The sequence below is a fragment of the Microcaecilia unicolor genome, chromosome 7, assembly GCF_901765095.1.
Source record: "Microcaecilia unicolor chromosome 7, aMicUni1.1, whole genome shotgun sequence".
NCBI lineage: Eukaryota > Metazoa > Chordata > Amphibia > Gymnophiona > Siphonopidae > Microcaecilia > Microcaecilia unicolor.
The window spans coordinates 114648961-114672913 of record NC_044037.1 but is presented as its reverse complement, the minus strand read 5'-3'; the positions used below and the strand labels follow the sequence as shown (position 1 = coordinate 114672913).

At 45.0% G+C, this 23953-nt stretch overlaps 1 protein-coding gene across 1 annotated transcript in view; it reads left to right on the top strand.

Annotated features, from left to right (window-relative positions):
- TGFB1I1 (transforming growth factor beta 1 induced transcript 1) overlaps positions 1-23953 on the top strand; it is a 133766-nt gene that overhangs the window by 5468 nt on the left and 104345 nt on the right. The window contains exon 2 of the mRNA XM_030210350.1: positions 22474-22658. Coding sequence (XP_030066210.1) covers positions 22474-22658 — 185 coding nt within the window. The remainder of the gene's footprint in view (positions 1-22473; positions 22659-23953) is intronic.

Here is a 23953-nt window from a genome sequence, read left to right as displayed (position 1 = left end):
TTGCTGTGGGTGACACATCTGTTATGTGTACAGCTATAGGCTTCTTGGTGTTGCTGTACTTCTTAACCGGCCTTACACTCGGGAATTAGCCTGTCTTGACCACTTCAGGTACATCAAACATGAAGCTGGGGTCATTTCTCCTCTTTGCCAAATCTCAGATAAACTTCACAAAGACTGTGAATGAAGGAAACCTCTCTTGATGGTTGTCTACTGATGACCATTTTTCTGTTATGTCATACGGCAGCTTTGATATAAACTCATTTATGCCCCAAGCTGTATCCAAGTAATACAGTCCAGGAAGGTTTGGATCAGCCTTGAGTGCTTCCAGTTCCTGGAAGAGATCTCCTAATTCTTGTAACTTGTCATTATCCCTTTTTGTCACCTTTGGGTAACTCCTTATTCTTTTCATCAGTGCCTGTTGAGTAGCATCTAGGCTACCATAGTACTGGTCAAGTCTCGCCCACATTTCTTTCAAAGCTCTTGAGGGGCCATGCAAATATGCATCCGGCAATCTCTTTCCACAGTTGGCTGACTCAGTTCCCAGCCACTTTCTCCTCAGGTTCATCTCTTGCATTGGAGTGTGTTTCATAATTGCTGTGGCATCCTTAAAGTTAGATTTCCACCCTCTATATTTTTCTGGGTAATCATAGAACTATTAAAGCCCCCTGTTCACCATCTTTTTGCAAGCCATGTATGTTGCTAGATATTTTCTTTCTGAAGTTTCTAATGTGCTGGCATTAGGTGCCTGTGGCTAGCTGTGTGCTGGAGTTGTTCTGAAGTCAGGCATTGAGTATGGCAGGTCAGATGGCTCTTGCTTAATCATAGGGTATTTTGCTGGGCATAACTGCTCAGTTTTTATTTGAGCCCAGTTCCTGGGTAGCATCAAAGTCTGTGGTTGAAGTGAAGCATTTCCCTTGGTGCTGTTTCCCAGAGCGAGAGCCAGTGGTAGTGCATCCATATGCATTTGATGGAAAACAAGCATGAGGATGTTATAATGCCGATATATCGCTCCACCGCACCTGGAGTATTGTGTTCAGTTCTGGTCGCCTCATCTCAAAAAAGATATAAAGGAATTGGAGAAGGTGCAGAGAAGGGCGACGAAAATGATAAAAGGATGGGACGACTACCTTATGAGAGGTTAAGAAGGCTAGGACTCTTTAGCCTGGAGAAAAGGCGGCTGAGGGGGGTGATATGATAGAGGTCTACAAAATTTTGAGTGGGGTAGAGCGGACAGATGTGAAGCGTTTGTTTATACTTTCTAACAATAACTAGCCGTTGAGCCCGTTAAAACAGGCTAGTATGGGGTTTTGGCAAGGCCCCCTCCCCTCGCCGCTACCCCTGCACCCGGCCCCTCTCTTCGGTATTGAACTTACATCGGCGAAACGCAGGCAGCACGCAGATCAGCTGAGCTCCCGTCGGCCTTCCTTCTCTGCCTGTGTCCCGCCCTCGTGTGATGTAACGTCAGCGAGGGCGGGACACAGGCAGGGAAGAAAGGGCGACAGGAGCTCAGCTGTTCTAAGTGCTGCGTTTCACGGATGTAAGTTCAATACCGAAGAGAGTGCTCGGGCTGGGTGGAGGGGGGGCGGCGGCGGCGACCTCGGGGGGGGGGAGCGGTAGTGACGTCAGCGGCTGTCATCACGTATTGACGTGGGGGCGGGACAGAGAGGGAAGTCTCTACTGCGCATTTGTGAGTGAGTATGGTCACTCGCCATTTATATGTTTGATAGAACTAGGGGACACAAGATGAAATTAGAATGTGGTAGGTTTAAAACAAATTGGAGAAAGTTTTTCTTTACTCAGCGTGTGGTTAGACTCTGGAACTCATTGCCGGAGAAGGTAGTGACGGCAGCTGGCCTTGCTGAGTTTAAAGGGGGTCTGGACAGATTCCTGAAGGAAAAGTCCATTGATCGTTATTAAATTTTGGGATTTTGTCAGGTTCTTGGGGCCTGGATTGGCCGCTGTCGGAGACGGGGTGCTGGGCTTGATGGACCTTTGGTCTTTTCCCAGCGTGGCAGTGCTTATGTACTTATGAATCATTGTGGTAGCAGTTTACTTCAGTGGCATGCTTTGCCTTAGGCTTGCTTCTCTAGGGTGAGCGAGACTCTGGTATGGAGGAACATGATTGCTCAGAATCTGAAGACTCTTCTGAGGCAGACTGTGACTATTCACTTTTGTGAGCCAAGGTATGGGCCTTCTCATACGTTGCTGTTCGATGTGCAGAATCTTCTGCAATGATGTGACTGAGCTGGCTCTCCCCGCCATCCTTCCTTATACCCTTTTCCAGGGCTGTGGCTTCAGCCTGCTTCTTTTCTTCTAATTAGAGTTTCAAACTCAGTTTCTTTACATGCAGTTTCTTGCTTCTTTTCTTGTAATTTAAGTTTCTCAATTTTTATGGCTGCTTCTTGCTTACTGTAAACAATTTATGATTTAGCAGCCTCCACCTTCACTCAGACTCAGAGAGCTGCTGCACTGGATGCAGACTGAATGAAATGGCTTGTTCTGTGTGATTTTAGGGACCTGGAACCTCTAGAATTTCTAAAACTGTGTCTGGAGTTGCTTGAATGGTGACACTGATTATCCCCTGGAGATGCAGTGTGTGCCTCTGTGCCTTTCATTTCTACTTCAGTTTCATACATCTCTCTGGCTTTTGTAGGAATGTGGTCTTCTGGATCTTTCTGACCCCGTTTCACTGCCCATACTAGCTTGTGTTGTACCCCCTGAGCCTGCCTGCTCAACTACTTCAGAATCTACCATGGCCTTGAACTAATACAATAAACTCCCTTTCTCTCTCTTTTTTTTTCTCTTATAAAGACCTTTGCAGAGTGAACCTTGGCTTTGTGCTAAATGTTGCCTTGTAGAAACAGCAGGGTGGTAGGGGAAGAGAATGCAGGCAGCTCTCTAATCTCCTGTTGCACACAGCAGCTTAATTAGGAAGCCCTAATATGGAAATTCCTTTCCTTTGTAAATTGTGGGCAATGGGGGAAGGGGGGTGAGCTCCTTGCTCTATGCAAAGCAGGTGGCTTCAGCTAATTAATTAGGCAGGCTTGCCTTTCTTTGTAGGAAAGCTGACACCACACTGTTTGGAAGGCTAATAAAATCCATACACATCCTTTGCTGATAGACTTGAATGTAAGCCCCACAATTCTCAGTTTACTCAAACAGACCAGTTGTCAGAGTTGTGAGTTCTTTTCTTTAGGCCAAGTAGAGTGCTGCCAGGTGCGAAGACTCGAACCCAGATACTGCTTGGCGGCCGAGCAACCCCGAAGTTCACCTGCAGTGACCGTCGTTCCCCGGGGGTTGAGCCCCCAGGTGTGGGCGGCCAGCAGGACTTGTGCAGCGAGACGAGAGAAATCCGGGTGCAGACAGGAGTCAGTAGTCAGGCAGCAGGTCAGAGAGTAATCAGTAACAAGGAACAAGTAAAAATGGAAGCAAAGCACAGCGTAAGTGACACCTACCACAGTAGAAGCTGAAGCCCCGAGGGACAGGGAAGGCTCGTGGAAATAGTGGCGGTGTCTGACATCAGCCGGCCGCGCTGGGGCGGAGAGCCGCGTCGCGCAGGGGCGACTTTTGGCAGACAGACGCGAGGGAGCACCAAATCGTTATGGCCAAATCGTTGCCCTTCTCTGCACCTTCTCCAATTCCTTTATATCTTTTTTGAGATGAGGCGACCAGAACTGAACACAATACTCCAGGTGCGGTGGAGCGATATATCGGCATTATAACATCCTCATGCTTGTTTTCCATCAAATGCATATGGATGCACCACCGGAAGACCTGACCGGGACTGAGGTGAGGAACGTGACACCAGTCTCTCACTGAAATTCACACCGTAAAATTCCAAGCCATGCAGTTTTTTTTACCTTGCTAAACTTCCTCAGAGAGAGTGTTTCCTGGAATGCACCAGAACTGCTTGCTATGTAACTCTCCAGCAGCAAGCGTTATTAGATTTTTTACTTTTATTTGCTCTGCTAGAGATAGAGCTGAGGCTTAGGGCTTTCACACTGCATGGTTTTTCTGCAGAATTATTTAATTTTCCCTTGAGATCACACAGAAGCTTTTAAGCAATGCACTTGTAATTCTGCGCTTTCTTTCATATTGAAGAATGCTTATAATTACTCTGTAAGCATATGTCCACTAAAATCTTTGTCAGTATAATCCACTGAGTGACCAGCATTTTTCACTCCTCCTGGGGTTTATTTTTACTGTAGTGTAATTTTTCACTGTACTGTCCTAGGCAGAATATAGAGTAGCTTCAACAGCCAGCTTAAACCATTCCCAAGTAGAAGCTTCTTTATTGTAGTACTCAAAATAAACAAGGAAAATCCAATTTACAGTTCAGTTGCGTAGACAGAATTGTTGCCTTCTGCACAGAGTCTGTATCTAGCCACCCCAGAGGCAAGGAGATAGCCAGAACCTCAGCCCAGCTGAGGAAAAGCTGTAACACTCAAAGGAGAATAAGGGGGAGTAACTCATGGAAAATGAAAGGGGAATGACTTAGGGAGATAGGTGAAAAATCTTGATGGAATTATAGTAGATTAAGGAGGATCAGCCCCTAGAACAGTTGATGATCACAAAAGCATGCTAGCAAGACTGGGCTCTTTCACACAGCCCACAGGGGCAGAGAAGGAAGACTGGCCTTAGCTCAGAGCTAACAGTCAACAGGGAAAGCTCACAAGGAGTCAATCACAGATACAGTACTGCAAACTATAGGGTGTGATGGGGGGGGGGGGGGGAGTGGGAGCCCCAGTACACAGTGATATTGAATACAGACCTGTAGGCACCTGGAAAGGACCTGGAGGAAGAACTATGATCCTTCCACTAAATTTAAATAGAAGGAGGCTTTAAGGTCTTATAAAATTTATATATCAGATGCAAAAAAAGGCCTATTATACTAAAGTTGTAGGCACTGATCAAGGTGACCTTAAAAAACTGTTTCAATTAGTGAGTAATCTTCTGTCATGCTGACGTACAGACGATTAGTGTACAACCTAAAGCTCCGGAATTGGCTGACTTTTTTCTGTACAAAAGTTCAGCAAATTTGTGACGACTTTATAATAAAAAGTTATAAGTACATAAGTATTGCCATACTGGGAAAGACCAAAGGTCTATCGAGCCCAGCATTTTGTTTCCAACAGTGGCCAATCTAGGTCACAAATACCCAGTAAGATCCCAAAAATGTACAAAACATTTTATACTGCTTATCCCAGAAATAGTGGATTTTCCCCAAGTCCATTTAATAACGGTCTATGGACTTTTCCTTTAGGAAGCTGTCCAAACCTTTTTTTAAACTCCGCTAAACTAACCGCCTTTACCACATTCTCTGGCAACGAATTCCAGAGTTTAATTGCACGTTGAGTGAAGAAATATTTTCTCCGATTCGTTTTAAATTTACTACATTGTAGATTAATCGCATGCCCCCTAGTCCTAGTATTTTTGGAAAGCGTGAACAGACGCTTCACATCTACCGGTTCAATTCCACTCATTATTTTATAGACCTCTGTCCTATCTCCCCAGCTACAGATACCCCCTCATTCTCTAGGTTATATAGGTTTAGAGGCAGGTATTGCTGTTAATCAGTTATGGAATACTTTTGAACCCATTTTTGTAAATGATCTTGAATCCCTGCTCCCAAAATTTTCAACCTGTTGATGCGTATTAGATAGCTGTCCTTCATATTTATTTTATAATCTACCATCTACCATTATTCTTTGGATTGTCTCATTCCTCAATAATTTGCTGATACTAGGGAAAATTCTAGTAGAGATGGGTTGCATTGCACTTACTCCCATATCTAAATCCCAAAACTTGGACATATCCCTTACATCCAGCTTTAGACCACCAGCAAGGATTCCTTTGCTTACCAAATTATTGGACATGCTTGTTAGGAAACAACTATTTAGGTATATTGATAAGCACTCATATCATCTTACACAGTTTGGTTTTAGATCTCAACATAGCACTAAATCACTTTTATTAGTTCTAACCACTGTTTTCTGAGAGTATTTTACAGGTAGACAGATACTCTTACTTTAATATGATATTTCGGCTGCTTTCGACTCAGTGGACCATGGATTCTTGTTAATAAGACTGGATGAACTGGGTCTGACTGGTTCAGTACTAAACTGGTTCTAAGATTTTTTTGGCCAATGGGTTTTATACTGTTTGAAAGAGTAGTGAAATGTGAAATAGTTGGTTGTCAACTTGTGGGGTCCCTCTGGAATCATCTTTGTCACCCATGTTGTTCAATCTTTTCATGAGCTCTCTATCTCATATTACTTTGGGTGATGAAGAAGCTCTGAGAGAAGAGGACATTTCGCTGGTAAGTGAACATTATTTTGCTCTGTGCTTTGAGATCTTAAAGATTGTGGTTTAAAGAGAGTTGCACGGGGACAGAAATCTAACTTGTCCCCACCGGAATCTAACCTGTCCCTATGGGGAAACTAACCTGTCCCCACCTCAAGTAATTTCCTCCATCCCAGCCACCGGCCTGCCCTTGCCATGCTGCAGTCACCTTGACCCCCTCCCAAGAAAACCAGATTCTATAAGCAGTAAAAATACTAGTAAAAGTAACAATTTTCTTTCATACTCTAAATACAAAATTAAGATACACGTATCCATGAGCAGCATGTCCCCCTCTCCTCCCCATCCCCTTCTATCCCATGTGCTCTATTTCCACTTTACCCTTCCCCACTCCTCCATGTATGTCCCCCTTACCAATCTTTTTTCCCTCTTCCCTGCACCCACCCACACTCCCTCCACCCTTTTTACCAAGGAGGTTAGATAAAACAGGAGACAGAGTGAGTCTATCTAGCCCGTTATAGGGGCTGAAGCCAGTAGGCGGAGACTGACACCACACTGGTTCACCCAAAACAATAGCAAATGCTATTGAAAACAATAGCAAAAAGATTATTAGAAATAAGGGACTTTTAAAATATATTTATATCACACATCCCAAGCAAATTTAGATTCAATGTAGCTTACATTTGAAAATACAGTGAGACAGAATAAAATTCAGTTATGTCATGGGGCAAGTAGATATGTCTGAAAAATTTAACAAAGTTTAGATTAACATATATACCCAACTGGGCATTTAAAAATAAAGGCAAGTGCATTTTTATAATATACCACTGCAATCCACAAAACAAAAGGAGCAAGTTCCCACATGCCATCTTTTTTTCTTTTGATGTAGGCACAAGAAAAACAAAATATTTTAATTGCTCCCAGGTTTCAACCTAATTCATATTTAATGTGGAATATAAATGCCATAAATAAGTAAATAGATAGAAACTCTGATAGTTGAGCACCTAACATGTCTGTTGTAGTGGCCCTTTACCAGGAGATAAAAAAATATCTCTGCACAAATATAACAGTGCTAGGGTGTCCCTTTAACCAGCCCCTCCAAATGACATACTGATTACGATTTATAACAAATTACTACTCTATAAAAAGTTATTCTGTTATTATACTTCCTCTGTGTACATCCGTATGTACAAGCTGGCATGTTTGAAAATCTAAGTGAGATTAAATAAAAATTCCACCAACAATAAAGAACAATAACGTGGATGCAGCAGCTCATTGGTTTGCTTGCTTTATTTTGAGTGCACAGAGATCCAGCTGTGCGAGGAAGGGGAAACAGATAACCTTTTTTTTTTTTTTTAACAGTACCCTCCCACCTACCCACCCACTCACATATTCCAGAATTCCCCTCCAGCCCTGAGTGCCTTCCTGGCTTTAAAAAAGTTTTGGACAAGTTTCTGGAGGAAAAGTCTATAGTCTGCTATTGAGACAGACATAGAGAAGCCACTGCTTGCCCCAGGATTTATAGCATGGAATGTTGCCATGATTTGGGTTTCTGCCAGGTACTTGTGATCTGGCTTGGCCACTGTTGGAAACAGGATTCTGGGCTAGATGGACCATTGGTCTGACCTATTATGGCTACTTTTATGTTCTTATGTGTGAGGGAAGAGATGGGAAGGAGCAAGGGAGGATTTGAGAAAGAGAGATGGGCATTGGGGATGGGGTGCATAAGAGAGGGGATCAGCATCTGCTCTGTATGTGTGTGTGTATGTGTGTGTGCGTATAAGAACATAAGAATAGCCATACTGGGTCAGATTCAATGGTCCATCTAGCCCAGTATCCTGTTTCCAACAGCGACCAATCCAGGTCACAAGTACCTGGCAGAAACCCAAATAGTAGCAACATTCCATGCCACCAATCTCATGGTAAGCAGTGGCTTCCCTATGTCTATCTCAATAGCATTCTATGGACTTTGCTCCAGTAACTTGTCCAAACCTTTTGAAACCCAGATACGCTAGCCGATATTACCACATCCTTTTGCAACAAGTTCCAGAGCTTAACTATTCATTGAGTGGAAAAATATTTCCTCCTATTTGTTTTAAAAGTATTTCCATGTAACTTCATTGAATAATCTGTGCTGGTGGGTGGCTGTGTTTGAGTGAGAAAGTGAAATCTGTTCTAGGTTAGGAGCGAGAATGGAGAGGAGCTTTTCTCCCTTCTCCCACTTCCCCCATCCTTCTCTCATCCCTAATCCTCTTCCCCTTTCTTCTCCAGTTCCTGATCTTCCGTAATAGAACATTACCCTTCGGCTTCCCCTATTTCATATCCTTCCTCTTTCTCCCCATTTCCAATCTGTTCCTCCATCCTTTTGCTCCATCTATTTCAATACCCTTTCCCTGCTTATGTATCACCCTCTCATGTCTCCGTTCGTAACACTGATGACTAAGATCCCTTTACTCTCCGCTCAAAAATCATTAAAAAACAAATAACACAAAGTATATAGACATAAAGAAATAAGAGTTGCTATACTAGATCAGACCAAGGGTACATCTAGTCCAGTATCCTATTTCCAGCAGTGGCCAGTCCAGGTCACAAGTACATGGTGGAGTCCCAATATTCCATTCTACTTAACCTCAGGGTTAAACAGTGGCTTTCCCCAGGTCATGCATAATAAGGGGTCCTTTTACTAAGGTGCACTGAAAAATGGCTTGCGGTAGTGTAGGCTTGGGTTTTGGACGCACGCTGATCCATTTTTCAGCGAGCCTGTAAAAAAGACCTTTATTATTTTTGCCGAAAATGGACGTGCAGCAAAATCAAAATTGCCGCACGTCCATTTTGGGTCTGCGACCTTACCACCAGTCATAGATCTAGTGATAAATTCTCACGTGGTAACTGGGTGGGAATGACTTAAACGTATCAAATGCCACTTGGCGCACGTCTGATACACACGTCCGAAAATAAAAATTATTTTTCAGCTGCACGTATTGGACAAGTGCCAAAAACGAAATTACCACAAGAGCCATGTGGTAGCTGGGCGGTAACTCCATTCTGGTGTTCATTGGGCACGCGTAGACGCTTACACAGCTTAGTAAAAGGGCCCCTAAGAGACTTTTCCTCCAGGAATTTGTCCAAACCTTTTATAATACAGCAACATTGACTAATTTTACCACTTGCTCCAGAGCTTAACTATATGGTGAATGAAATAAAGACATATGAAGATCATAAAGGGGTCTTTTTTACAAAGGCGTGCCAACTGATTTAGTATGCGCTAAATGCTATGAAGCCCATCTTATATGTATGGGTTTCTTAGCATCTAGTGTGCACTAAATCGGTTAGTGTGCCTTAGTAAAAGAACCCCAAAATTCCTTTATTTCTTTAATGTAAAATAAAATATATGCTATTTAATATGTGAATATAGACGAATATGCTGCATTTTATAAGTCTTGCTGCAGAATCTACCCCTGAGCTGCTGCAGGAAACTGGGGCCTGTGCAGGACCTATATATGTATACATTGAATACATACTATTAAAGCATTACATAGTATTTCCCAGTTGCCAGCTTCCCTAGATTCACTCTTATCTCCCCAGCCAGCCTAGCCTACAGCAAAGACAGATCAGTGGCTTTAGCAGCTGTTCCTTCCCTGTTTGCCGATACCAATGACTCTGACAAGCACTCTTCCTTCCAGGGCTGACAGACATCCTGACAGAGGCAGGAAGAAAGGGCAGACCTTCTGAGTTACCCAGTTCCAAGACGGAGATATTGGCCAGTTGTGGTTTTAAACTTACATCCCAGAGCAGTGGTATTTGTAGTCCCTGATTCTACCCATTGAAATCAGTGCTGCATGTCCCATAATGCATCAGAATAAGGTTGGCAAAAATCCAGGACTGAAGTTCTGAAAGGGACTGCTGGGAGAAGCATTTGCATGCCAGCATTGTTCATAGTCCTTCGGCAAGCCAGTTGAGAAATAGCAGGGGCCCCATCTCCTTCAAATATTCCATTTGAGCTTTATTTACAACAGACAGAGTAATACTGTCACTGGTGTAGAGTCAGACCATAGCATTTTACTCAAACTTGGGCAAAAATTACATTTTGCTGTGTTTCCTTCCCTTCTCACCCAAATCATACAAATACTTTAAAAAAAATGTTCCTAGCTTTGATACTGAACTTCTTGTAGTCCAAAAGTGCAATTTTGGTTGATATTTAGTTTGTATTCAGGAGTCTTACATCCAGTACATCCATTTCTTAACACTTTTAAATAAATTATTATTTCAACACTATTTCAACACAATTTAGTTTATTATGTAAATATGTTCTTATAATTTTCTTTTCCTTGTCATCATGCCGATGAAGCCATTACGTATGGGTTGTGTCCATCAACCAGCAGGGGGAGATAGAGAGCACTCAACTTTCACAGTGCCTCATGGCCAGCTAGCTCCACTGCCTCTTCAGTATTCTCTATCTCCCCAAGCAGGGTGGCTGTAGCTTCTTCGAGCTCCATCAAAAATCTGCCTGGGGGTGGCTCCTGGCTTGCCAGTTGTTAGCCGGGGTGTTAGAGGCTATAGCAGCTTCACTTTGAAGGCACATAGGTCAGCCCTTTCCCTGCCTTACCCATGCCCCTGAGGATGTGGACACATTAGCTTGCTTTTCCCTGGCCTTTCCCACTCAGTGAATGCAGGCACATTGGTCCGCCTTTCCCTGCCTTTCCCACTCATCTGAGCCTCCGGAGTTCTTATTACCTCTGCTTTCCTCACAGCGTTAAAAAAAAAAAAAAAAAAAGTCGCATCGCGCTTTGGCGCAGTGACGTTGGAACAGAGGTTTTTCTTTTGATTCTTCTGTGGGACCGGAGCTGGGATACTCGGTCCGGTGAGGTAAGAGTGTTTTCTAACTCCTCCGGGGTGGGCCCGCGATCAGGGCGTTTTTGGTGCAAAACCGCCATTTTGAATTTTCCCGCCATTTTCGGCGATGGCTGCAGAGAATGTAAAGCGCTGTTCCCGGGGTGGCAAGCGAAAATCAGCAGCAGGGCTCTGTAAATGGTGCTGTACAGGCGTAAAAGCCGGCCCGAGCATGGCGAGTGATGATTCTTCCCGCTCAGAGCTGGCATCGGATGCCATTTTGAATTCTCCGCATGGCGCGGCCTCCATAGAGACGGAGAGCCCTGAGCCCGGGGGGGGGGGGGGGGAACACCTCGAATTGAGGCTATTCAGGGAGCGGCTAGCCCCGGACGGGATCTGGGTGCCCAGGGTGAGTTTTTCTCTCCTGATTTTGTGTTGTTATTGCATAAAGCATACATGCTGAAAAGAGCTCTCCCTCAAGGGTCGGCTGAGGCCCCTTCTATTGCCCCCCCCCCCCCCTGGTGGATTCTGGACTGGGACTGCCCGCTGAGACTATTTTCCCTGATAATTGGCATAAAGAAAAGCATAGAAGGGCTAATTCCCCTTCAGATTGTGGTGCATCTCCTTCCCCCCCCCCTCCCCTCCCCTCCCCCCCCCCCCCCCCCCCCCCCCCGTGGTCGGGCTGTGAGGATTCGGAGAGTTCTGGCAGGCCTTCGTGGTCTGAGGAGCCAGAGTCAGGTGCAGAATTACCACAGGATCTGGATGATCCCTCGGCGGTGAGGATTTTCCACCGTGATGTTCTGCCAGCGCTTATTTCAGATGCCCTACAGGTCCTTTCTATTGAAGAGCCTGACAGTGGCACGGCCTCCTCTGTGAATCCTAGGATAGCTAGTAACATAGTAGATGATGGCAGAAAAAGACCTGCATGGTCCATCCAGTCTGCCCAACAAGATAAACTCATATGTGTATACCTTACCTTGATTTGTACCTGCCTTTTTCAGGGCACAGACCGTACAAGTCTGCCCAGCAGTATTTCCCGCCTCCCAACCACCAGTCCCGCCTCCCATCACTGGCTCTGGCACAGACCATATAAGTCTGCCCTCCACTATCCTTTCCTCCCAACCACCAACCTCTCTTCCCCCACCTGCTCCACCACCCAATTTTGGCTAAGCTTCTGAGGATCCATTCCTACTGCACAGGATTCCTTTATGCATATCCCATGCATGTTTGAATTCCGTTACCGTTTTCATCTCCACCACCTCCCGCAGGAGGGCATTCCAAGCATCCACCACCCTCTCCGTGAAAAAATACTTCCTGACATCGTTTTTGAGTCTGCCCCCCTTCAATCTCATTTCATGTCCTCTCGTTCTACCGCCTTCCCATCTCCGGAAAAGATTTTTTTGCGGATTAATACCTTTCAAGTATTTGAACGTCTGTATCATATCACCCCAGTTCCTCCTTTCCTCCAGGGTATACATGTTCAGGTCAGCAAGTCTCTGCTCATACGTCTTGGAACGCAAATCCCATACCATTCTGGCTCGCTTTGCAATGCCTAAAGTAGATGCCCTAGTCACTGCGGTGACAAAGAGAACTACCCTCCCTGTGGAAGGAGGAGTTGCCCTGAAGGATATACAAGACTATAGGCTGGAAGCAGCACTTAAACGGTCCTTTGAAATTGCAGGTCTTACTGTTCGGGCATCTGCATGCAGTTGTTATGCTGCTAGAGCCTGCCTGGCGTGGTTGCAACAGGCAGTGGAACAGCCCGGTGATGGAGCGGAGCCCTTCTCGGATGTGGCTCCGCGGATGGAGTCGGCCTTGTCCTTTTTGGATGATGCTCTTTATGATATTGTCAGAGCTTCGGCTAAACAAATGGCAGTAGCAGTGGCGGCTCGCCATCTTATTTGGCTATGACATTGGGCAGCGGACATGGCCTCTAAGCAAAGGTTGGTGAAGTTGCCCTTTCAAGGCCTTCTCCTATTTGGTGAGGAGTTGGAGAAAATTGTTAAAGGCCTGGGAGATCCTAAACCCCAGCGCTTGCCCGAAGATAGGCCGAGGCCTTCCTCCAAGGACCAGGCGGTCCACTCCTCTTATAGACCTCGCTTCCGTGAAGCTAGAAGGTACCGCCCAGGGCGTTCTGCTGGGTTCACTTCTCATGCCCGTTTTCAGCAGAGGAACTCCTTTCGCTTGGACAAGCGTTCCGCAGCCACCGGCTCTAGGCCTGGAGTTCAGGGGCGACCCTCTCAATGATGGTGCGCTGGCCCCCTCCTCGCTTCCTGTCATCGGAGGACGTCTTTCCCTCTTTGCCGAGGAGTGGGCCAATCTTTCCTCAGATCAGTGGGTTCTGGACCTGATCAGAGATGGATACAGAATAGAATTCAATGCCCCAGTAAGAGACATGTTTGTGGAGTCCCGATGCGGTTCTGCCGCCAAACGGGCGGCGGTAGAGGAGACTTTGCAAGGTCTGATTCAGTTAGGGGCTGTGTCCCCGGTACCTCCCGCCGAACACGGCTACGGCTGATACTCCATCTACTTTGTGGTGCCGCAAAAAGGTGGGTCTTTTCGTCCTATTCTGGACTTAAAAGAATTAAACAAGTCCCTGAGAGTGCAGCTTTTCCACATGGAAACCCTGCGCTCCGTCATTGCTGCGGTACAGCCAGGAGAGTTTCTCACGTCTCTAGACCTGAAAGAAGCTTACTTGCACATACCAATTTGGCCCCCATACCAGAAGTTTCTGAGGTTTGCGGTGTTGGGAAAACATTTCCAGTTCCGGGCCTTGCCTTTTGGCCTCGCCACAGCTCCCCGAACCTTTTCGAAGGTAATGGTGGTAGTAGCTGCTTTGCTCAGGCGAGAAGGTATCAGGGTTCACCCGTACCTAGACGACTGGAACAGAGAGCTATCAAGCTACTGTTGGAATGTAATTGTATTTTACATGCATTGCCTGTCACCTATTATTTCTCTGTGATTACTCTGTGACCTCTGATGTGAATTACTTAGAGAGGTCACACAGCTATGCAACTTCCTGTGGGGGTCAGACACAGCACATGCAGCACATGGAGCACATGGAGCTCATGATCTCTCCTAACCTGAGAGGATCTATGGTGGTGTGAGCATCCATTACCATCTAAGCACATGGAAGGAGCTGATAATACAAATGTATAGTAATATGTATATATAAGCCTGTCTGATTATAATCTAACTACAAACTGTGAGTAAACAGATGTTTTGTTACTTCAACTTTAAAGTGACTCAGCAGTGAATTATTCAGGGGTGAATGAGAGAGAGATGAAGAAAGAAATTAACATTTCTAAAGCTGAAGCTGTGTGTACTAAAATCTGCTAATTATTTACTACAAATAATCCAACAAAAGGGTTATGGGCCCAGGGCCAGGAATTGAAAAAGAAGAGAAATATTACCAGGCAGAAAAAAAGGCCACATTTTTCTCTTAAGTTTTAAAGGAAAGATTCAGTCTGTCTCTCTCTCCCCCCACACAGCAGACAGAAGGCTAAGAAAATGGCTGAGGGAAGAAATTCACCATTGTTCTATTCTCTCAAGGTGCCTAAATTAACTGAGTTTAATTATCGGCAGTGGGAACTAAGATTCATATGTCTCCTTCGAGCAAAAAGATTAAATATGTGCTTAGACCAAGACAGAACAGCTGAAAATATGGCTGAATGGGACAATGCAAACTATTATGTGAAGTGCATGCTTTTGGAAGCTCTCTCAGAGAAACAAGCCATATTAGTGGAGGGAAAAGATACACCAAAGGACATTTTACATAAACTGAGAACTATGTATGCAACTACATATGCAAAGCAGCAACCAATTTGGCTGGCAGAGTTGAATGAAACCAAATTAAGGGATAAAAGTAAATGTAATGATCACATTATGTATCTTATGTCTTCATTTCAAAAGCTAGAACTTTCTGGAATTCCCATGTGTGATGCATTGAAAAGAGCATTTCTTTTTACCTCACTATCAAAGAAGTTTGATGTTTTTAGGTCTGTAAATGAGGCCATTGAAGGGCAATCTTTTGAACAGGCAACATCAAAACTAAGGCAGGAATGCATAATAAATGATTCTGAGGAGATGTGTTCTCAAAGCAAGTCAGAGAGAAATGAAACAAATTTCTTGGCAAAGAACAGAGGAAGGCGGAGCTATGGGAAAACTCCACCCAAGGGCAAGCTGATTTGCTACTCATGTGGAAAGGAGGGACATGTATCTAAATGGTGTAAGGAAACACAAAACACTCCCTCTAGCTCACCTAAGCCAATGGAACTAAAGAATTTTCAAACCAGGAAATGTATGAAGGACAAAGATAAACACAAGGGCTTTCTAATGGCAGAAAAATCTTTGACTATGGTAAATAATAATTCAAATGAAAGTACTTGGATTTTGGATTCAGGGAGTACATGCCATTTAACCAATTGTAAGGATTTCTTTCAGGAAATGTATCCAGAGGAAGGTATTCTTAAAACTGCAAACGCAGGGACTGCTAAGATCCAAGCAAAAGGTATTGGATTCTTAAAATGCAAAGTGTCTAATGAAGTTAAAGAAATTCCTGTAAGTGATGTCTTGTATATTCCCCAAGCAGTTTGCAATATGCTTAGTGTATCTACATTAGATAAGAAGGGATTTGCGATTCATTTTGAAAACAGTAAGTGCACAATCTCTAAAAATGATGAAGTGTATGCTGAAGCTTTTATGCATAATGATGTTTATAAGCTGAACATTTCAGGTGAAGCCTCACATATGGCGCAAGTAAGGAAGAATGATGGTAAATGTAGTCTGGAAATCTGGCACCGCCGCCTGGGACATCGTGATTCTAAGGTGATCCAGGATCTTCACAGTGGGCAACTAGCCACCGGCATTCAGATAAGTGCAGATGCTGGCAAAATTGAGAAATGCATAGACTGTGTTACTCAAAAAGATGTGAGACCCTCATTTCCTGCATACACAGGAAATAGGAGTAATAAAGTGCTGGACTTAATACACAGTGACTTATGTGGACCGTTTAATATCCCATCATTGGGAAATAACAGATTTGTGCTAATATTCTTGGATGATTTCTCTAGATATTGTGTGGCCTATTTGCTGAAAGAGAAAAGTCAAGTCACAGACATGCTGAAGAAATACGTAGCCATGGTGAGAAATAAATTTGAAAGAAAACCAAAGGTTCTTCAGACCGACAATGGTGGTGAGTTCACTTCACAAAGCATGCGCACATTTCTAGAACAAGAAGGCATTCAACATATCACAACAGTAGCTTATACACCAGAGCAAAATTCTGTTGCAGAGAGAAAATTTAGGTCACTTGTGGAAATGACCAGATGTATGCTGTCAGATAGCAATCTCCCTAAAAGACTATGGGGGGAAGCCATTCTCACAGCAGTGTACCTACAAAACAGAATGCCAACTAAAGGCGCTGAGCGCACACCACATGAGACATGGCATGGTAGGAAGCCAAACCTGTCACACATAAGAACATTTGGAAGTACAGCATATGCTCATATACCAAAGCAAAAAAGGCATAAGCTGGATTCCACAACAGAAAGGGGCATTTTAGTTGGCTATGCTCCAGGACACAAAGGATATAGAATTTTGAATCTGAAAACTGGCATTGTTGGCATAAGACATGTTACATATTTTGATGAAAACAAAAGGGTTGATAAAGGCTGGATTATCCCAGATGAGCCTTATCATCCAGAATATGAAACTAGAACCATAATAGACATGCCAGTGTATATAAATGCCATACCAAGGCAGATGTCTGAAAGCAACTCATCTGTATCTAACGAGGAACAGACAGAGGAAGCAGACACAGAAAGGATCATTGAAGAAGACAGTACAGTTGGAGAAGGGGAATCAATTGGAGAAGGACTCTCAGATATAGAGGATGCAGAAAGGTCGGACCAACCTGTTGTCAGACGCTCATCCAGGGAAAACAAAGGTGTTCCACCCCCAAGACTGTCTTACCTAACAAAGTCAGCAGAAGCTCAAGAGCCCTTAACATGGGATGAGATTGAGAAAATGCCAGCAGAAGAAGCTGCTGAATGGCATAAAGCTGCACAAGAAGAAATTGATGCATTGGATAAAAATAATACTTGGATTCTTACAAAATTACCTCCTGGCAAGAAAGCTATAGGATGCAAATGGGTATTCAAGTTAAAAAGGAATGCACAAGGAAAAGTGGAAAGGTATAAAGCCAGATTAGTCGCAAAGGGATATCTTCAAAAATATGGAGAAGATTTTGATGAAGTGTTTGCACCTGTAGTGAAACACACGACAATTAGAACACTTCTGAGCATTGCAGTCTCAAAAGGCATGCAAGTCAACCACATTGATGTGAAAACAGCGTTTCTTCACGGAGATATAACTGAAGACTTGTACATGGAACAACCAACAGGTTTCATAAATACAAAACAAAGACAGCTAGTGTGTAAATTAAACAAAGGTCTTTATGGATTAAAGCAAAGTGCAAAATGTTGGAATGATAAATTGCATGAAATATTGACAAATTTAGGATTTAAGCAAGGTGAAGCAGATAAATGCTTGTACACTAGGTGCAGAAATGGACAATATGCATACATTTTAGCTTTTGTTGATGATCTGCTCATTGCAAGCGAAAGTGAGCAAGAGTACAAGGGCATTGTAAAATATTTAAACCACAATGTTGAGATAAAAGAACTTGGTAATGTGTCATACTATCTTGGTATAGAAATTGAGAAACAAAATGATGGTTCTTATCTTCTAAGCCAGAAGCAGAAAATAAATGAGCTTATTGAAAGTTTAGGTATGCAAGATGCCCAAGTTGTAAGCACTCCCATGATCACTGATTTTCTGAAGGATGAAACAGTAAGAGAACCTTTACCAGATAACATCCAATATAGATCAGCCATAGGTAAGCTTTTATATCTAGCTACCACATACAGGGCTGATATAGCAAATGCAGTAGGAATTTTGAGCAGAAGGGTCAGCTCACCTACCAAATCAGATTGGACTGCAGTTAAAAGGATGGTAAGGTATTTAAAGGGTACCATTGATTGTAAATTAAAGATTTCAGCCAATAGTAATCCAAAACTAATATGTTACTGTGATTCAGATTGGGCAGGGGATCATTCTGATTATAAATCCACAAGTGGATATGTGTTTATGTATGGAAATGTACAAATTTCATGGGCCAGTCATAAACAAAGTATTGTGAGTCTGTCTTCTACAGAAGCTGAATATGTGGCCGTATCGGAAGCGTGCAGAGAACTGATGTGGATTGAAAAACTTTTGCTGGATTTTGGAATAGCTGAAAAGAGACCAATCCAGATAATGGAAGATAATCAGAGCTGCATCCGACTGTCACAGAATGACAAGGTTCAGTCACGCACCAAGCACATCGCAACGAAATACCACAACGTGCGAGAGTTGGCGAAAGAAGGGGTCATCAGTCTACACTATTGTCACACCAGTGAGATGACAGCTGACATCATGACCAAACCGTTACCCAGAGAACATTTTGTGAATCTGCGTATAAAGCTTGGACTTTGTATGAATAAATAATTGCATGACAGTTATGCATGAGAAGGGGTTTGTTGGAATGTAATTGTATTTTACATGCATTGCCTGTCACCTATTATTTCTCTGTGATTACTCTGTGACCTCTGATGTGAATTACTTAGAGAGGTCACACAGCTATGCAACTTCCTGTGGGGGTCAGACACAGCACATGCAGCACATGGAGCACATGGAGCTCATGATCTCTCCTAACCTGAGAGGATCTATGGTGGTGTGAGCATCCATTACCATCTAAGCACATGGAAGGAGCTGATAATACAAATGTATAGTAATATGTATATATAAGCCTGTCTGATTATAATCTAACTACAAACTGTGAGTAAACAGATGTTTTGTTACTTCAACTTTAAAGTGACTCAGCAGTGAATTATTCAGGGGTGAATGAGAGAGAGATGAAGAAAGAAATTAACACTTCTAAAGCTGAAGCTGTGTGTACTAAAATCTGCTAATTATTTACTACAAATAATCCAACAGCTACAGCCAGAGTGGTCTCAGTACTTCAGTCTCTAGGCTGGATCGTCAATATGGCCAAAAGTCACCTGATCCCCTCGCAATCTCTAGAATATTTGGGGGCCAGGTTCGACACAGACTCGGGCTATATATTCCTACCTGAGCTAAGGCGGTGCAAGCTTCATAATCAGGTCCGTCTGCTCCTGAGGATGCCCCGCCCGCGAGCTTGGGACATTGTCCAGCTGCTGGGATTGATGACAGCCACTTTGGAAGTGGTGCCCTGGGCGAGAGCGCACCTGAGACCTCTACAGTATTCCCTACGTCAAAGATGGTCTCCAGTTTCTCAGGATTATCAATGCAGACTTTCTTGGCTCCCTGCGGCCCGACTCAGCATGGAGTGGTGGCTCTCAGACAGCATGCTGCGGCGAGGAATGCCGCTGGCGCTCCCCGATTGGTGTCTAGTAGTGACAGATGCCAGCCTGAAGGGCTGGGGCGCACATTGCAAGGGGAAGCACGCCCAGGGTCTATGGACACCCGAAGAGTCGGAGTGGTCCATCAACCGCCTAGATTTGAAAGCGCTGTTTCAGGCACTTCTGGCCTTTCAAGTGACCCTGGAAGGATTGGCTGTCAGAGGGATGTTGGACAACACAACAGCAGTGGCCTATATAAATTAACAAGGCGGCACTCAGTGCAGAGCACTGGCCGCGCAGGCCGAACAGATTTGCCACTGGGCCGAGCTGCATCTTCAGTTTCTGTCGGCAGCTCACATTGCAGGTCAGAGCAACGTGCACGCCGATTATCTAAGCAGGCATCAGATCGATCCAGCAGAATGGGAACTAGCAGACGAAGTATTCCTGCAGATATGTGCCAAATGGGGCAAGCCCGTGATGGATCTTAGGGTGACAAGTTCCAATGCCAAAGTCCCGTGCTTCTTCAGCAGACGGAGAGATCCTCGCTCGGCAGGGTTGGATGCCTTGACTCAGCCCTGGCCTCCGGGCCTACTATATGTGTTCCCTCCATGGCCCTTGATAGGGCGCGTGCTCCTGCGGATTCGGCTGCACCCAGGAGAAGTGGTCCTCATCACCCCGGATTGGCCCAGGAGGCTTTGGTATGCGGACCTCCGACAGATGCTAGTGGAGGCTCCCCTTCCTTTATCTCTGGTACCGAACCTGTTGTCACAGGGCCCGGTAGCCATGGAGGATGCCTGCCGCTTTGGTCTTTTGGCATGGCGATTGAGAGGGCGCAATTGAGGGACAAAGGCTTTTCAAACACAGTCATTTCCACTCTCCTGCAGGCCCACAAGCGTTCCACTTCCGTGGCTTATGCCAGGATTTGGCGCCAGTTTGAGTCTTAGTGTGCTTCAAAAGCGATCACACCCATGTGGGCTCCTGTCTCGCCGATTCTGGACTTTTTGCAGGATGGTGTACAAAAAGGCTTGGCCTATAATTCCCTGCGGGTGCAAGTGGTAGCGTTGGCCTCCCTTTGTGGTAAGGTTGAAGTTGTGTCTTTAGCTGCTCATCCAGATGTGGCACGGTTTCTTAGAGGGGTGCTTTGGCTCTGGCCTCCCGTGCGAGCACCCTGTCCAGCTTGGAACCTGGGGCTAGTTTTGAAGGCCCTGCAGGCTTCTCCTTTTGAGCCGCTTCGGCGAGCATCGGAGAAAGAATTGACACTAAAAGCCGTTTTTCTTGTGGCCATTACTTCGGCGAGACGGGTGTCAGAGCTCCAGGCGCTGTCCTGTAGAGACCCATTTCTGCAATTCTCAGAGTCCGGGGTCACGGTTCCGACCGTGCCTTCCTTCATGCCTAAGGTGGTTTCAGCGTTTCACCTAAACCAGCCTATTTTCTTGCCCTCCTTTGATAAGGAGGAGTTTCCAGAATCTTTTGGGCAGTTGCACCTGTTGGATGTGCGCAGGACTCTGCTGCAGTATCTGTGAGTTACTAACTCTTTCAAGACCTCTGATCATCTGTTTGTTTTGCTATCAGGTCCTCGCAGAGGGTCTCCAGCGTCTAAAGCCACTATTGCCCCGCTGGCTCAAAGAAACTATCTTTTCAGCTTATCTGCTTGCCGGCCGGTCTCCGCCTGTAGCCTTTAAGGCGCATTCTACCAGATCGATTTCCTCTTCCTGGGCGGAAACTGGAGCACTATCTCTTCATGAGATTTGCAGTGCTGCAACATGGGCTTCTAAGCTCTCTTTCGCCCGACATTACTGGCTGGATGTGGCTGCCAGGAGGGATGCGCACTTTGGAGCACAGGTGCTAGCGCGTGGTGTGGCTTGTTCCCACCCTATTTAGGGATTGCTTTGTTACATCCCATACGTAATGGCTTCATCTGCATGATGACAAGGAAGGGAAAATTAGGTTCTTACCTTGGTAATTTTCTTTCCTTTAGTCATAGCAGATGAAGCCATGAGCCCTCCCTGTATGATTGTCTGTATGCTGTGAATCTGTTTCAGGTTCTGTTCTTGTTTCCTGAAGTTCCTTCCTTGGGAGAAAGTTGAAAAACAGTCTTCAGGATTCATGTTCACTTATAGGAGGATGAGTCCATTTCCTCCAGTTTATGTTTTGGAGGATGAGTTTATTCCCTCCAGGAGGTTGCGTGTATCCCCTCCAGTTATACAATAAGGAGGACGAGTTTATTCCCTCCAGGAAGATGTGTTCATTCCCTCCTTTAGAGTTCATGCCCTTGTTAGGGGGGGCCATCGTTCGCTGTGAGGAAAGCTCATGTTATTCCCATTGCGGTTTGCCATACTGCTTTGGAAGCTTCAGATACTGAAGAGGCAGTGGAGCTAGCTGGCCATGAGGCACTGTGAAAGTTGAGTGCTCTCTATCTCCCCCTGCTGGTTGATGGACACAACCCATACGTAATGGCTTCATCTGCTATGACTAAAGGAAAGAAAATTACCAAGGTAAGAACCTAATTTTCCCATTCTGAGCCTGGGGCCTCGGTACAATAGTTTCTTCAGCTCTTTTGTCTCTTCAGCATCACATATGCATCCTGAGAACCAAGCAACATGTCTAAGTTATCTACTTCAGCATGTAGGGCCATGGAGTTTGTAGAGATTTGTGACTGAAGGTTGCTGCCCGTATTTTTTTCTAGAATTCTGTGATTCAAGCAGCCTATTATTTTGAGAGAAAACTTTAACAGTTATAGAAGTGATTGGGCTCCATAACATTTTAGAGAGGTCTAGAACTGAGAAGCATAGCAACTTTCAGAAGTGTCTGTGATTAGGGCAATGTATGTGACTTTTAGAAAAGCTACAACTGGAATCCCTAAGAAAAATCTGTAAGTTATTGCTTCCAGTCTAACTTGTGGTGGAACTCTGTTTTTCAGATGCTTTGCTCGCAGATCTAGAGACCACTACTTCCCATATCTCTAAACGGCCTGTCTTGCTCACAGACAATCTAGAAACACCTGGACAAGAGCGGAGCTGTAGTGGACCTGTGTCTCATACCAATGGGATCCCAAAGGATGGATGTGAACAGCAGCCACCTCCACCGCCATACAACCTTCAGCAGGTTAGATATGTCTTCTCATGTAGAGTGTGTGTGTGTTGGGGGGGGGGGGGGGTTTGTTCTGTATTGCCTAGGCAGTTGCCTAGCTTGTAGCTGGTTGGTGGACCTGCACATAAACAGTATTTATTGGTTGGAACCAGGGCATGCCTGGCATACATCAGTAGGTTGATAAGCAGCACCTCTCAAAGTTGTATTTAATCCACTCACTCAATAACTCAGCTGACTCTAATGTTGTTCTGAGCCAACTGTTCACTATAATTACTCAAAAGGCACAAACAATGAGGCAGGCGCAAGGGCAAAGGCAACAAGTAGCAATCAATATATAATACAATGTTTCTGAGGCTATTCACTCCCAACTCCGCTCTCAGAGAAAGTCCAACTCTCCTTAACTCCTATTTTCTACTACATAGTATAGCAGCGGTAAGCACAGTTCTTTAAAGTAAGTGATTACTACTGAGGGTAGCAGTGCAGTACAATTCATTTTAGGTTCCACTTACAGTTGAGGTGTTAGCAGCTATGAGTCTCACAAACTCTGAGACTCAGGTGCAGGTCCTTTGTATTTAGCATCAGTTAAAGTATTGTTGGACCCTGGAGACCATGTAGATGTATTAGGTTATCTCTCCTTCAGCCTTGTAAATGTTCCCGGGCTACTAACATAGGGTTACCATATGTCCAGTTTTACCCGGACATGTCCTCTTTTTGAGGACACTGCGGGGGTCTGGGTGGGTTTTGCCAGCCTGCCCATTTGTCTGGGTTTGCGGACAGACGGGCAGGTGGACAGGGTTGTCCTCCCCTCCCCTCCTTTACCTTATTATCATGCCCTGGTGGTCTAGTGGCCTCTTCAGGGCAGGAAAGAGCCCCTGCTTTCCTGCCCGGCACAGCTGCAGACCTCTTGCTCCCGGCGCTGCTTCAGAATGGCTGCCGAGAGTTCAAGCAGCGGCCTCGCAAGACTTGTGCAGGAGTCTTGCAAGGTCAATGCTTGTACTCTCGGCAGCCGGGAGCAAGAGGTCTGCGGCAGTGCTGGGCAAGAAGAAAGGTGCTCTTTCTTGCCCTGAAGTGGCCACTAGACCACCACAGCACTTAGATAAGGTACAGGAGGGGAGGGAAAGGGATGTGACTGGAGTCATGTGGGTAGAGGGAGGCTGGAAAAAAGATTGGGGAGGAGATATACATAGGAGGAGAGGGAATCTGGCTTTCTGGGGGGGCGGTCAAGGTGATACTGTGGTGCAGAGGTGTATGGTGGGGTGGGATGAGGGTATGACAGGAGCAGGGCAGGGGTGCGACAGGGGTGTGGCTGA